General features: G+C 61.3%; 1 protein-coding gene across 4 annotated transcripts; it reads left to right on the top strand.

The window, feature by feature from the left end:
- The first annotated feature begins 2,217 nt into the window (after window positions 1-2,217).
- Window positions 2,218-14,526, top strand: PUF60 (poly(U) binding splicing factor 60). Of its 4 annotated transcripts, XM_082859050.1 has the most exons (12): window positions 2,218-2,344; window positions 6,763-6,864; window positions 9,095-9,190; window positions 9,305-9,394; window positions 10,253-10,303; window positions 12,368-12,529; window positions 12,602-12,694; window positions 12,841-13,054; window positions 13,133-13,323; window positions 13,451-13,586; window positions 13,782-14,017; window positions 14,106-14,526. In XM_082859050.1, exons 1-12 carry the CDS (start codon window positions 2,321-2,323, stop codon window positions 14,403-14,405), a joined length of 1,695 nt encoding a protein of 564 aa, XP_082715176.1. In that variant the 5' UTR covers window positions 2,218-2,320; the 3' UTR covers window positions 14,406-14,526. The 4 variants fall into 4 exon arrangements, with proteins under 4 accessions (XP_082715176.1, XP_082715177.1, XP_082715178.1 ...); XM_082859051.1 differs by lacking the exon at window positions 10,253-10,303; XM_082859052.1 differs by lacking the exon at window positions 6,763-6,864 and having other exon boundaries at window positions 2,265-2,344.
- The last annotated feature ends 245 nt before the right edge of the window (window positions 14,527-14,771 follow it).

Genomic DNA, 14,771 nt, shown 5'->3' with positions numbered 1-14,771 from the left:
AGGGAAGTCCCTGGGCCTTGTTGTTTATGACCTCTTTCATCTATTGTCCAGAGACCCCAACCCTTCAGTTCTAGGAAGCTTTCTTTGCTTTGTGGTGATTTCTCCCCTCTCCTTTTCTAGAATGCTTACTTAGATGTTGGACTTGTTTTTTGACAGGTGCAATATGTGCTGGTTAAGGGCATAGGCTCTGGAGCCATTCTGCTGCTTCCTGCTGTGTGACAGTGGTCTGTGACTCCACTCTCTCACCAGTAAAGATGGGGATAATAATGGTCCACACTTCATGGGGTGGTTGTGAGATCGCACAAGTTAACTGTGAAAAGTAACGAGAACAGTGCCCAGCACACAAGCACTCTGAAAGCAGCAATGCGATTTTCACAGGGGAAGCTGCCAGCAGGGGGTGGTGCTTTTGCCCCCCACAATGGAGGTGGCAAGTCCCAGCCAATCCACCCCTTTATCCCCCCCCCTGTTGTGGAGGCCTCTAAGGCGCCCGGCCAGCTCTAGCACTGGGGAGCGCCGAAAAGTGTGACAATGGCTCCATTGTCTGCTTTCCAGCTATATGGTTTTGTTGTCATACACTCTGGAAAATTACAGCTTTATCTTTCAACCTTTCTGTTTAACTGTTCGTTTTCCTCTCATGCTTTCCATTTATAAGTGCTCTTTCTCGTTTGCTGAATGTTCTTTCTTTCCAGCCTCTTGTTCATGTTTTCAGACGCAACAGCCTCTCTAATATCTCTGAGGATACGGTTTTAGCTTTCCTTTTTTCCTCCTTCTTCTGCTCGCTTTATTGGCTGTGTTCCTTCTGAGTCCCTTTTCCTTTTGCTTTTTTGTTTTTTCCTCTCCCTCAGCTGTCTGGTGATCCTGGGTTGCCCAGTTGCATTTAATCTTAGTGGCTGGGGCCTATTGCCTGGTGAGCTTTGAGATCAAGGATCGAGCCAGGCCATTCTCCTGACCACCTCCCAACTGCCAGGCTTTTCTTCTGTGTTGGGAGCTACTGCAGAGATGAGCTCTTCTCTCTGAGGATTGTGGGTGCCACATGCTTGGGGCCGGACTCGGAGCCAGGGGTGGAGGTGGCAGAAAGGCGGGAATCTCACGTATTCCCCCACTTTCAGAACAGGACCCTGCCCCCGATGGCCAACCCAACCGAGAGCGCCTCTGCTGGAGCTCACCTCCCAGCCACTGCCGGTAGGGGCTGAGCCCTGGAGTCTCTTCCTTTTCACAGTCGCACTTGCGTGAACGATCTCCTGGACCCCGACCTCCAAGATGCGAAAGCAGATGCCGCTGTCCACCTTTCTTCAGCTCCACAACATTCCACCCCTTTGTCTTCATGGGTTGCTTCCTTTATAAAAATCCTTTTCCTATCATTTTAGAGGGAAGGGAGATGAGGCAAATATTGTTGGGTTTAACCAGGGGTGTCTGTATTTCATGTCAAACTCTCCCAGGATGGAGAAGAGACCTGCCTAGTTGGGGAAGACACCTTGCTGCCTCAGGCAGGCTGAAGTTGCTAAGCTGACAACTTCAGGGCCTGAGCCTCACTGAGTGAGGGTCTTGGGACTGGGTGGGCATGCAGCAAACGTCCAGGGCAGTTCAACACCAGGGATGGACACCTGGAGCCTTTAAAAAACAGTTCAGAACTAAGGGGACTCTGAGTGCATACCCTTCCCACGGGATTGGTTCAGAAGCCTGTCTCTTGGGTTGCAGTTCTACCGACTGTATGTCAGTGACTCTACGACGCCATCAGTGCGAAAGATGCACTGTTTCATGGATCAGTAGGAAAGAGAAAATGCGGCCATTAGGTGACAGCACACTATGCATTGGTAGGCGCATTCGGAGATATTATGATGCAAAGATGCAACTCGAAATCTGAGTCCGAAATACAGCGATTCTTTGTCACTGCTTTTAACCGCAGCCCTGGAGAGGATCGGGCCGTCTGTGACCTGCCTCGGGTTTTCCTGCAAAGCAGGCAGAAAACCGAGCAGAGGCCGGAGGGCGGCACGGGACGAAGCGAGGGGTGGGACTGGGACGCACGGAGGCCGGCGGAGGGCGGGGCTGGCGGCGAGCGGAGGCCGGGCGGCAGCGCGCGCGCCCCCGACACCCCTGGCCCCGCCCCTTCTACCCGCCCCTCCCGGAGCGTTAACTGTTTCTCCCCTCACCGGAAGCGCGCTCCTTTTTCCTTCCACGTCGCCGGTGGGGGGGGGGGGAAAGGCCTTAATCGCGAGAGTTCCGTCCTCTTGAGAGTTTCTCCGCCGGCACCCAGATCGCGCGAGACCGCGGGAGGAGCCGAAGCGTGCGGCGCGCGCGCGGCGGCCGCGACGGGCGCAAGATGGCGACGGCGACCATAGCTCTAGTAAGTGAGCACCCCGTGACCGCGGGCCGCCGCTCAGATGGCGGGAGCGGGTTGTCGGCCCGGCCAGGGCGCCGAGGGTCCCCTGGGGATGTGGCGATCGCTCCGGGGCCCCGCGCGAGCTCCCGCGTCCTTTGGTCGCGCGAGGCGGGGGCGGGGCGGGCGCGAGGCGGGGGCCGGCCTGCGGCCGCAGCTTCCGGCCCGCAGATTGCAGCTTCCGGGGGCCGGCGCGGGAGGGCCTGGCACGGTGGGGACCCGGGGCGCAGTTGGGGGCCGTGCCGCGCCCCGAGCCGGGTCCCTTGGCGGTGAGGCCGGTCGGGCCCCGGCGGCGGTCGTCCCCTTCTGTCGACGGGGTGCGCCTGTGTCCCCGACTTGAAGGCGGGGCTCCTGGAACCGTGGCGTTTCTCCTCCCGCTAGTGTGAAAGGGGCCATTGGGCGTGCGGGCGTCTGTGGGAAGCGATCGGGCCTGGTGAGGAGGGAGGCCTTGGCTTCTTGCGCACCCAGCTGTGGATCTGCTCTTCGCTGATGCTCAGCGGGGAAGAGGTTTCCAGCCAACAGGGACTCCGTCCTGCTAGCCCCACTCAGGAAGGGAAGACGTGGTCTCATTGCATGTTTCCTGAGCGATCACATTGTCCCAAGCGCTGTGCGAGGACTTGGGGGAACAGTGGGGAACCAGAGGCAGTCTTGCCCTTTTCCGGGGTCTGGTGGGCACTGGAGACCAGTTCCCACCCAGGGTGCGTGAAGTGCTAGGGGGGTGCGGGCACATAGAGGAAGGAACCCCTCCTGCCCTGCTTAGTGGTCTCATCCTTCAGCCACATGGAGCAGTTAGCATAGATGGACAACCCCTCCTCACACAGCACTTCCGTGGTGAAATCTCCTTTCACTCTTCTTCCTCTCAGGCTTGTGCGACTGACTCCCCTCTGGGACCCTTCACACGGTACATCCCTTTCTTTACCTGCCACTCTCCCCCGACCTGTACTCAGACTGATGTGGTGAGGTGTGTCTAAGAAGGCAGCATTTGCAGGTAGATGGAGGCTGGACTGATAGGGGAGATATCTCAGGGTCAGGGGGTGTACTTAGACTGCCTTGGCCATGCTCTCAGCTGGGGGCTGATGCCCAGAGAGGGGGCCGAACCTGTTGCACTGGGGAAGAAACTGACCCCCAGTGAGAGAGAGGCCCCAGGCTATGAGGGGGGCCCAGTGTGTGACTGTCAGGCCTAGCTAACTTCACTGTCCTCTTTCTGCCATGAGCCGCTTCCTGTTGAAGCCACGAGAGCAACTACCTTTGTGAGAGAGACGTTAGAAAAGAGGTGAAGGTGGAGGCTTGGAGGCCACCAAAACTGGGAAGGTGTAGGAGCAGGAGAGGCCAGTGAGAGTCACGTCCCCAGGCGTCCACAGACCTGCGTCAACACCATGCCTCAGCCTTGCTCAGGGGGACTCAGCTCTGCTGTGGCACAGGGCCAGACACAGGTGGTGTCATAGTAGAGGTGGACAGGGGCACTGAGTCTAAACCCTGTAAGCTGGGGTTTTCAATAAGGGTCTTCACTGAGCGTCTGACTCCTTTCAAGAGGTTAATACGTGTATGCTAATAGGTGTATGTAAACTGTAGAGGCCCAGGCTTCCCTCATCAACTTGTGGGAGTGAAGTCCAGCTTGTGGTCCAACACATTCCTTTTCCTACCTTTTGAATGGATAGGTTTCTAGAAGGGTTACCTGTTTCCCTGCAGTCCTTTTGGGGCATATTGAGAGCTTGGTCTGTCTTCCGGTCCATGCATGCTGAGCAGTGCTGGTTTGCTGTCCAAAGCTGTGGCTTCAGCTCTTGTGGGAGGTGGAGTGGAATGGCACGTGATCTCTTGAGGAAGGACCCAGGAAGATACAGAAGCGCCTCTTCTGACGTGGGTGTGCCTTCCACCTGGTGGCTGCAGAAACGGGCCGTAGCCCCTTCCTCTGACACTTGGACTCACTCCCACTTGGGACCATCATCCTTGGGTTCCATCTGGCAGGAGCACTGGGACCCTCCCCCCTCCCCAGGGGCACAGTTGCTTTTTTGCTCTTTCTGTGGGTCCCAGCCTGCATGTCAGTTCCCAGAGAGGCCTTCCCTGCGTGCTGGGGCCCAGCGTGCCCCGTAGTCCCGCTCTTCCCACCCTGTGCTTGATGTTCTTCTTAGCACTTGTTAACTACAGAAATGATCTCACGTAGGTGCTGGTTGCCATGCCTCTTGTCTTGTTTTGCTGCATCTGCAGTGCCCTGCACAGAGCCTGGCCATGCAGTGGACAGCATGGCACCGTGTCAAGGGGACTGAACGGAAGGAAGGCAGTGTCCTGCAGTGGCCCTGCTGTGGTCACTTGACTCTGGGTGCTGTGATAGTACTAATAACCCTTGAAACCTATGGATTGCTTGCCACGTGCACATGGATTGCCTTAAGCACTTTGTGTGGAGCCACTCACTGAATCTTCCTGCCGGCCCCAGGAGACAGGCCTGACTGGCCTGAAGCCTGGAGATGTTAAGTAATTAGGTACCTTTCCTTTTCTTCTAGTGGAAATAATCCTTTTGCCTTGGGCTGTTGATCATTGACAGTGCTGGGGTTTGGGGCCCAGAATCATGGGGCAGCACTGCACCCCACCCCACCATACACACACACGTGCCAGAGGGGGATTCGCACCCCTCAAGGCACTGCTGCCTGGTGGGGGGTGGGGTGGGGGCTTTGTGACTGCAGGGCATGCTTCATTCATTGCCAGAGGATGACAGCATAGGGCTAGCTGCAATGATAAATGACAGTTTCCTTTAAGCTCTCTTAGCATCTGCTTAGAACAGAACCCTAGGCTCAGTGGGACTGGAAACTCTGTTTCTGCCATGAATAGGTAGGAGGTAGGATGTCCTTCCTAGAGTTCTTGGTGAACTGAATTTTCCTGGGAAGTCTCTTCTGAGCTGGGTTCTGATCTCAGCACTGTCCTGGTTCCTTTGTTGGCTATTACAGTAATTTGGGGGAGTGGTTTGTAAGTGTGCCCTCAAGCTGACTCTGTTCACAGGGGTCTAAAGGTTGGATTGGATCCCCAGACCTGAAGTGATCTCTTGCTGCGGGTCTTAAGAGGCAGCCTCTGCTCTGGGTGTGTTCTGGGGGCTGCCAGGGAACTTGGGGCAAAGCCAGACTCTAACCCTGTCCCCAGATGCCATGTGCCCACTGGGTGGGACCTGTGTCAGCAGGTCCCCCCTTTCCTTTGTCTCTCTCTGGGGCACAGTTTCTCAGCAGCAGTGGTGCCGAGTTCAGAGGGGTTCCAGGGAGGCAGCAAGGCTGGGTCGGCCACAGCTTCTGTGCCCGCTGGCCACGTCTCCAGTGCAGTCAGGTTTGTGCTGCTGTCTCTCCTTTGAGGCTGGAACTCCTGAGACATGCTCTGGCCAGGTTGGCCCAGCCTTTGGCTTTGTTTGTGCACGGACCCTTGAGGGTGGGCATGGCTGTCGCCTGTGTTCAAGATACCTGTGGGTCTCGTCCTTGATCTGGGAGCGGGTTCCTGCTGTGTGGCATCTGAGAAGGTGGGGAAGTCTCAGGGCGCCTCCACTAAGACCCTCTCCCCTGTGACGTTGCCCACCTCCTGCCCTTGGCCTGCCACCCTTCTAAGCCGGGTCGGGAGCTTCTCCTTCCATTGGGCTGGCTCTGCATGGCAGTGCTTCTCGGCCCCTCTAGGCATGGCCAAGCTCTCATCTGCCCCAAGTTAGACAGCCCTGGACAGTTTGCTGGGGGAGGGAGGCTTATACATGCAGACACCCTGCCCGGCCCTGCCACTCAGAGGGCAGCCCTCCTCGGAGCTGTCTTCAGGAGGGGCCTGGGACCTGCCCCAGGGGCTTTTTGGCCAGAGACTGTTGAAGGCATTGGGGCTGACGCCGAGCTGTGGGCTGGCCCAGGCATGTGGACAGGGTGCTGAAGAGGTGCCTCTGTCTGCCTCAGGAGGGAGACGGCCATCTGCGCTCCTTGTCATCTTGTCCTGCCCGGCCTGGCCCAGCCTACCAGTAGGAAAGGAAGTGATCTTTAGGACCTCAGCTGTGTGGCCAGAGGGCAGCTCTCAACCCACTCCTGCCTTCTGTTGGGCTGGGGCAGAAGCATAGCTCAGCTCTCTACCCTGTCTCTTTCTGGGGACTCGTTGCCAGCTCGGGGCTGCTACAGATTTGCTCTGGTTTCTGCCAGGCCAGCCCCTTGTGCTGGGCTCTGGGCAGCTGCAGGTGTGCTGGAGGAGTGGGCAGGGTGAGGTGCAGGGAGGCAGTGTCAGGAGTGTCCAGGGGCCATGTCACAGCTGGCTCCTTCCTGGGCCCCTACCGGCCTCCCTTCCTGGTCCGTGCGGAGCTCAGCTCTTAACCAGGAAAGACAAGAGAGGGCCTGGGTGGCTGGGTCTTGTGGACGTCCGTCACATCATCTCCTTCCTGCCTGCAGCAGGTCAATGGCCAGCAAGGAGGGGGGTCCGAGCCGGCGGCGGTGGCGGCGGCGGCGGCGGCGGCAGTGGTGGCAGCGGGAGACAAATGGAAACCTTCACAGGTACTGACCTTAAGCATCCTCGCCCTCAGGCCCGCCTGCCCGCCCGCCCGCCCGCCCGCCCGCCTGCCTGCCTGCCTGCCTTCGCGTCCCTGGGCCCAGAGAGACCTGGCAGGGGGTGGGGCGGGAGGAGCCCGAGGGACTCTTCTCTGTCCTGCCCTCTCGCTCGCCACCCAGCCTCCAGCCTGGCTGTAGCCTCCTCCTCCCTGCCTCTACTTGGCGTCCTCCCTGCTTCTGTGGTGGGTTGAAGCCTCATGTGTCTTCAGACACCAGGCAGATGGTGGCTGTGGTCAAGTGGGGTGTGAACCTCAGCTGGTGGGAGCCCTTCACGTCAGTGTCATACAGAAGGGCAAACGTGTTGTTCCCGAACGTGCAGGGTATTGCTAAGAGCCAGAGATACAGTTTCACTTCAGATCTCTGACTTAAGTAAAACGTGAAAGCAGAACCGTGTGTAAGTCAAAGTTCAAGTCTGGCGGCCTCGGGGCAGGGCTTCAGGGTAGGCGTGGGAGATCTTGGCCAGTTCTGGTCGCAGAGCCGGTGGGAGTGTGGGAGGGGGAGCCGGGTAAGAAGGTTCTTCACGCTTCTCCACGGCAGCGCCTGCGTCCAGAGTGTTGGGGGGCTGTTCGGCTGGGCCCCCAGCACGCTGGGGGGAGGGCCATGGCACGCAGCCTGGACCCTAGGAAGTTAGGGGGGCTGAAGCTGGTGGGCCCCTCTAGCCAGCCCTCCCTGACCCTGGCTGGCTGTCTAGCCAGCCATTGGCTGGTAGAAGGGCTTTTTGTTTATCAAGACAAAGAGGAGATTGAAAAGTTTCTAAGGGGCTGAAAGGGGGTAGCATTGGTTACCATGGTGACAGCCTGCTCTGGAGTCATAGCCCCAGGCTCTCGGGCCTCTCTCGCACTAAGGAGAACTGGGCTTGGAGCCAGCGGGAAGGACAGCCTCGCAGGGGCCAGACTGGGTCGCCAGGGGAGGGGCTTCCAGGGCTTCCTGCCCTTTGACCCTGTGCTGGAAACCCCACACTCCAGCTGGTCAGGATGGTGGTTCTTGGGGTTTGGGTCATCCAGCCCCTTCCTGCCCCCTTTGTACCTCTGTCCTTGCTCGTCACTCCTGTGCTGGCGACCTGCCTCTCTTCTCTGCTGTCCCTCCCGAGGCTTCATGCTGGGTGCTGCAGATACCCGCTCTGGAGCGCTTGCTGGCCACCCAGTAACTGGTGGATAGGCAGGTGTGTTCTAAGTCCCGACACACGTGCTCTTCTGGGTCTGGTGGCCGTGCTTCTCTTCCAGCTTACACAACTGTTTTCTTCCCCCTGCAAACAGCTTAGAAATGACTTTTGGTAGAGGGCATGTAAACAGTCCTAGTAGCATCCACTGTGGTCTGCAGCAGGCTGGGACACCGCCACCGCCACCAAAGCGTCTCCTCCTCCCTGTGCTCGCCTAGGGTGCTGGTGGGTGTCCACTTCTGTCCCCCTGTGGCTGGCCTGCTTCTGGCCTCTCTTGCCAGGGTGCCTATGCACAGCCCAGGGAGGAGTTTGGTGGAGGTGGGTTGGAGCCCTCCTTGGGGCTGCCGTGGCCTGGGAGAACAACTCCGGGCTCTCCAGGCGGTGTGCACAGTGTGCAGGGATGGGTTACCGCCTGGAGCTGTGCTGGGAGGGAGCCCTTGCCCATACTTGCTCTTTGAGTGGCCCCTGGATCTCGTCCCGAGCAGGGAAGCCGAGTCTGTGGCCGTGGCTGGGGCCATGAGGAAGTGTGGGTGCCAGGCGGTCCGGGAGTGAGGAGTCCCAGGACCTCCAGCGAGCCCTGGCCCCCTCCCCTTGTCTTAGAGGACAGCTGAGGCTGGCTCTCTTGTGCAGCATGGGACGGGGGTTCTGGGGTCAGGCATGCCACGAGGGCTGGGCCCTCTCACTACTTGTACCTGTCTGGGTGACTCCTGCAAGCCTGGGTCCTGCAGCTGCTCTGGGTTGGCCAAGGGCCCCCAAGGTGTCTGTCTGCCTCGGTGTGTGTCCTCTCGGTGGATCCTGGAGGAGACCGGCCTGGGACAGGCATAGGGGTGTCAGGTGGGCAGACCCACGTCCAGGCTAGGTGGGAGACAGTCTGTATGAGGACGTGTCTGCCCCTGGGAGCGGGCTGAGCTGCAGGCCACGTGCGGTTGTCGGGGAAGGAGGTGGGGTGGGCTCCTGGGGCCGTGTGAGGGAGGTCTTGAACTTGTCCTTAATGGCTTCCCTGCTCCCCATCACCAGGGGACAGACTCCATCAAGATGGAGAACGGGCAGAGCACAGCCGCAAAGCTGGGACTGCCTCCCCTGACGCCTGAGCAGCAAGAGGCCCTCCAGAAGGTGAGAGCGTGTGTCCTGCCCGGGGCGCTGCGGCAGGGGGAAGCCGCTGGCGGGGGAAGGCCCATCTCCCCGCAGGCCAGGCCCCCCAGTGCTCCTCAACACCTTCTCTCGCAGGCCAAGAAGTACGCCATGGAGCAGAGCATCAAGAGCGTGCTGGTGAAGCAGACCATCGCCCACCAGCAGCAGCAGCTCACCAACCTGCAGGTGAGCTGCCCTCCCCGCCCCTCCACCGCCTCCTCTGCCTTCTCTTCCTCCTCTTGTGCCTGCGGCTGTCCCCGCAAGGTGTCGTGCTGCTCGGTTTCTCAAGGACTCCTTGGGACGCCCGGGTTCCTCCCTGGGGCACGAGTGGCCCAGCCTGACCCACGCCCCCCCCAACCCTCCTCTGCGCCCCACCGCCCCTCCCGAATCGGCTCCTCTTCTTGGACTTCAGACTGTGGCCCTGAGCCCGTGTGCCCCCAGGCGGCATGGCTGGTGTTGCAGCCCCTAGGAATGTTCCTCCCCACCCCCATGGCCTCGGATAAGAGCAGTCGGGCCCCCCTGCAGGGAGTTCAGTCCTCGGCTTGGGGCCCAGGACTGAGAGGACAGGCTGGGGACGCCTCCACAGGGCCCTGCTCTAGGCCTGTGGCCAAAGGCTGCCTCGGCTCTGGGGAAGAGGACAGGGTGAGGCTGACAGGTGCCTGGGCCTCGAGCCCCCCCCCACCGCCCCCTGCCCCCCTCCCCCTCAGATGTTCACGCTGCCAGGAGATGCCCTGGCTCTTCACTGTGCTCCATCCGTTCCTCCCCTCCCCCTCCCTCCTCCTCCTCCCCCTCCTCCTTCTCCTCCTTCTCCTCCTTCCCCCTTCCTTCTGCCCCGCCAGCCAGGCTGCGGGGCGGGGCACCTGGGGCTCTGAGGCCCCCCTGGGCAGGTGCCGGCAGCTGGCCTCTTGGCCGGCAGTGTGGGAAGGCAGGCGGGCCTCCTGGCAGGGCGGGGACTCCGGGCCTTGCCGCTGTCTGCGTGAGGTGTGACGAGAGCGGAGACTGCTCGGCTCCAACAGACTGAACTCTGTCTTTACTGTCTTTCAGATGGCAGCAGTGACAATGGGCTTTGGAGATCCTCTCTCACCTTTGCAATCGGTCAATAGACATGCTCACTTCTTCCGGGGCTCATGTCCTTAGTCAGGGCTAGAGGGGGGCAGTGCGGCCCGCGTGCTGGGGACCTTGCTCCCCGTAGCCGGCCCTGCCCGCCAGCTCGGGACAAGCGCAACAGAGCGCCAGGCGTGGCGGGGCCAGTGGTGTGGGGGGCACCCACCCCGGGACCGCCCCTGGGGAGGCCTACATCTGCTCTGAGGGCCCGCCTTAAAACTAACCGGCCAGGTAACTGCGGAGGGCAGCCGGCCAGGAGGGTAGCTGCCCACGCCAGGCCCGCCTGCACCCATGCCGCCTGCACACACGGGGTGCACCGCCGGGCCTCCAGCTCCGCCGGTCTCCAGGCTGCTCGGGCTCCTGGCTTGGGGTCAGGCCCCCGAGGAGAGAAGGGTCTTAACTCATGGCCCCATCAAACCCTGGAGGGAGGACGGATGGATGGGGTGGGGGGCTGGGGGGACCCAAGCAAATGAGAGAGGGAAGCACGAGGACTGGGCCTCGGGCCTGGCTGTCAGCAAGGGGCGGAGGCCACGCGGCCAGGGGACAGGCAGAGGCGGCGGCCAGAGGGGACAGGGGACAGGCAGAGGCGGCGGCCACAGCCCTGGCTGCTATCAGCAGGAGTCTGGGAAGGAGAAGCCCCTCCATCCCCCAGAGGCAGGCTGAGGAGGAGGCCAGGCCCCTCTGGGGAGTCCGAGGGGGAAACGTGGCCTTCTCTGGGGGTCATCCCTGGGTGTGCTGCTCTCGCAGGGGAGACCTAGTCCTGACCTCGAGGACCAGACAGTCCCTGTGTCCTCTCTAGGAAGCGTCTGTCTGTGGGGACAGGTCAGGGAGAGGGCTTTTGGCACACCTGCTGTTGGGGAGCCCACACTGAAGAGGAGACGAGCTCCTATCTTGGAAAACTTTGACCTGAGGGGCAGCTGGTTTTATGTCTGGGGCGCCTGGTGCGAGAGGGGACATAATTGTACTTTTGGGGGGGTCCTTGGTCTCAGCAGGGAGCCTGAGGCCTGTTTGTTGAGAGTATAGTTTGAGGAGGGGAGTCCCATTTGTGGGGGGGAATTCTAGTCTGGGGGAGATGTGGACCTTATTTGTAGGCCCCTTTTTGAGGGACGGGGGGCCCGGCCTGTTCTAGGCCAATTGATGTATCTAAAAGAAGCTGGCCTCTGGTTATGGGGAACCTCGTGAGGGTGTGGGGCTCCCCTGTTGAGGGGCTAGAGCCAGGGCCCCGTCTCCTTTGCCTGCCCTGGGCCTGTGGTCTCCTCCCTGGGCCCAGCTCCTCCCAGTGGCCCATGGCGTGTGGCTCTAGGACCCTCCCTACCAGGCATGTCATATGTGAGGTGGCAGGGTGGGAACTGTCTCCTTGAGGGAATGGGGAGGTCCCTCGGCACAACTGCCATGCTCGCCCCAGCGTAGAGGCGGTGTGTCTGCCCAAGCAGAGCCCAGGGGCTTCTCCTTTTGGCGGCTCTGCCACCTCTTGATGTTCCCGGGGAGTAGCAGCCCTTTTTTGTGAGGGTTCAGGCTCTGGGGCCCTGCGCGAGCGGCTGCTGTTCGTCTTCTCTCCAGGGAGCCCCTGTCTGGGCTCCTCCCCTCCTCCCCGGGGTCTCTTCTGGGCGGTAGCTGCCCTGTCTTCTGTCCCCTCTCTCGCCTCCACACCAGTGGGTCCCTGCAGCCTGGCGGCTCCCCCTTCCCTCTCTGTCGGAGTGCACGGCCAGGACCCTGGGAGGACCTCTCAGCCCACCTGGGTGCCCGGCCCCAAACTGGAGGGCTTGCGGCCCTGCCTTGCGACCACCTGTCAGCTTCGCTGTCAGTCTGCCCGGGACCTGGGTGGGCCGGGGTGCGTTCGTTTCCTGCCTCCAGGCCTGCCTTTCCTTCCTGGGGGTGGGGTCCTGCCGACCCCCACCACCCTGACTGCAGGGGCTGAGCCTGTACCACGCTGCCGTGTGGGGAGCCCTCCCCAAGCGGAGCTGGGTGGGTGGGCCAGGAGGGGAATGGGCTGCCCAGCCTCCCACCACCCCCTCACAAGCCAGTGGCTCTCTCTCCCCTTGTGTCCTGCTCCAGATGGCAGCTCAGCGACAGCGGGCACTAGCCATCATGTGCCGGGTCTACGTGGGCTCCATCTACTACGAGCTGGGGGAGGACACCATTCGCCAGGCCTTTGCCCCCTTTGGACCCATCAAGAGCATTGACATGTCCTGGGACTCCGTCACCATGAAGCACAAGGTGAGGTTCCATCTTCCCTGCCTCGCCCCACCCCCGGGCTCTCCAGGCCTAACAGCGTGTTCCTGCGTCCAGGGCTTTGCATTTGTGGAGTACGAGGTCCCAGAGGCCGCCCAGCTGGCCTTGGAGCAGATGAACTCCGTGATGCTGGGAGGCAGGAACATCAAGGTGAGGCCGGGGGTGGACCTCGGGGTCAGCACGTGGCACGGGTGTGCGGTGTTCAGTCCCCCCGAGATGCAGAGCAGCCCCTCCAGGAGCCTGCAGCGACCCGGCCTAGGCTGACTGGGCACTCTTCATCCCTGCCTCTCCCCCAGGTGGGCAGGCCCAGCAACATAGGGCAGGCCCAGCCCATCATAGACCAGCTGGCCGAGGAGGCGCGAGCCTTCAACCGCATCTACGTGGCTTCTGTGCACCAGGACCTCTCGGACGACGACATCAAGAGTGTGTTTGAGGCCTTCGGCAAGATCAAATCTTGCACACTGGCTCGGGACCCCACGACTGGCAAGCACAAGGGCTATGGCTTCATCGGTGAGCTTGGGGAGGCGGGGTGGCGGTGAAGCCCACCCGACACCGTGGCCGGCGCTCACTGCCACTCCTGCTCTGCAGAATATGAGAAGGCCCAGTCGTCCCAGGATGCCGTGTCTTCCATGAACCTTTTTGACCTGGGTGGCCAGTACTTGCGGGTGGGCAAGGCTGTCACCCCCCCTATGCCCCTGCTTACACCTGCCACACCTGGAGGCCTCCCGCCTGCTGCTGCTGTCGCCGCAGCTGCAGCCACAGCCAAGATTACGGCTCAGGTAAGGGCAGGTGGGATTGTGTGGGCTTGGTGGTGGGCACCAGGCCCCCGATCCTGTGCGGACTGGCTCTTTGGTCTTGAGTGGAGGCGGCCAGACCGGGGACTAAGCACAGTGGCCTTGGTTGCAGGAAGCAGTGGCTGGAGCAGCGGTACTGGGTACTCTAGCCACACCTGGACTGGTGTCCCCTGCCCTGACTCTGGCCCAGCCCCTGGGGGCTCTACCCCAGGCTGTCATGGCTGCCCAGGCCCCGGGAGTTATCACAGGTGAGCCTGGGTGGGTCGAGGTTTCCCTCCTTCCCCTGCCCCCTCCTCTGGGCTTGATGCCTTCAGCTGCCCTTAATGAGCTTCCTTAGTCCCCTGTGCCCCGGGCAGTTCAGCCATGCTCAGCGGTGCTGTGCTCCTTCCTGGGAATGGTGGAGGCGGGGGGAGTGACTGCTGGACCTGGTGGGTTTGCTGCAGGTGTGACCCCGGCCCGGCCTCCCATTCCGGTCACCATCCCCTCTGTGGGAGTGGTGAACCCCATCCTGGCCAGCCCTCCGACACTCGGTCTCCTGGAGCCCAAGAAAGAGAAGGAGGAGGAGGAGCTGTTCCCTGAGTCCGAGAGGCCAGAGATGCTGAGTGAGCAGGAGCACATGAGCATCTCTGGCAGCAGCGCCCGCCACATGGTGATGCAGAAGCTCCTCCGCAAGCAGGAGGTGGGCAGCCGGGGCCGGTGGGGCGGGGCGGGGTGGGGCGGGGTGGGGCAGCCAGCCACAGCTCTCAGCTGTCCCCCACCCCCCACAGTCCACAGTGATGGTTCTGCGCAACATGGTGGACCCCAAGGACATCGATGACGACCTGGAGGGGGAGGTGACCGAGGAGTGTGGCAAGTTTGGTGCTGTCAACCGTGTCATCATCTACCAGGAGAAGCAGGGCGAGGAGGAGGATGCAGAGATCATTGTCAAGATTTTTGTGGAGTTTTCCGTAGCCTCTGAGACTCACAAGGCCATCCAGGCCCTCAACGGGCGCTGGTTTGCTGGCCGCAAGGTGGTGGCTGAAGTGTATGACCAGGAGCGTTTTGATAACAGTGACCTCTCCGCGTGACCTTAGACCCATTCCCTGGACTTGCACTTTCTCCTTGTTTCCTCCGGGTTTTATAGAGAGATTCGGTGGTATCTTGGGCCCAGCCGCCCAGCCTGTGGATAAAGGTGCAGATGCTGCTGGCCCTGAACGTTCCTGTCTGACAGTGGTCTTGTGCTTATTGGGTCCCGTTGGGGCGCGGGCGCGGCTCAGGGCGAGCACCCGGGCCGTGCGGAGGCACTGGGCCTTGGCGGCCGAGACCTGAGTGCCGGGAGGAGGGCATTCGCCGGGGTCAGCAGGGGCTGCTTGGTTACTTGGTACCCGCATGGGGCCGCGGAGGAACGTGGGGGTGGCTTTCCTGCTCTGTGGGGCTCCACTGTCACCTGCGCA

This window comes from Leucopleurus acutus (assembly GCF_964270905.1).
Source record: "Leucopleurus acutus genome assembly, chromosome: 17".
Lineage (NCBI taxonomy): Eukaryota > Metazoa > Chordata > Mammalia > Artiodactyla > Delphinidae > Leucopleurus > Leucopleurus acutus.
Note: the sequence above shows the minus strand (reverse complement) of the source record. Positions and strands in the feature narration are given on the sequence as shown.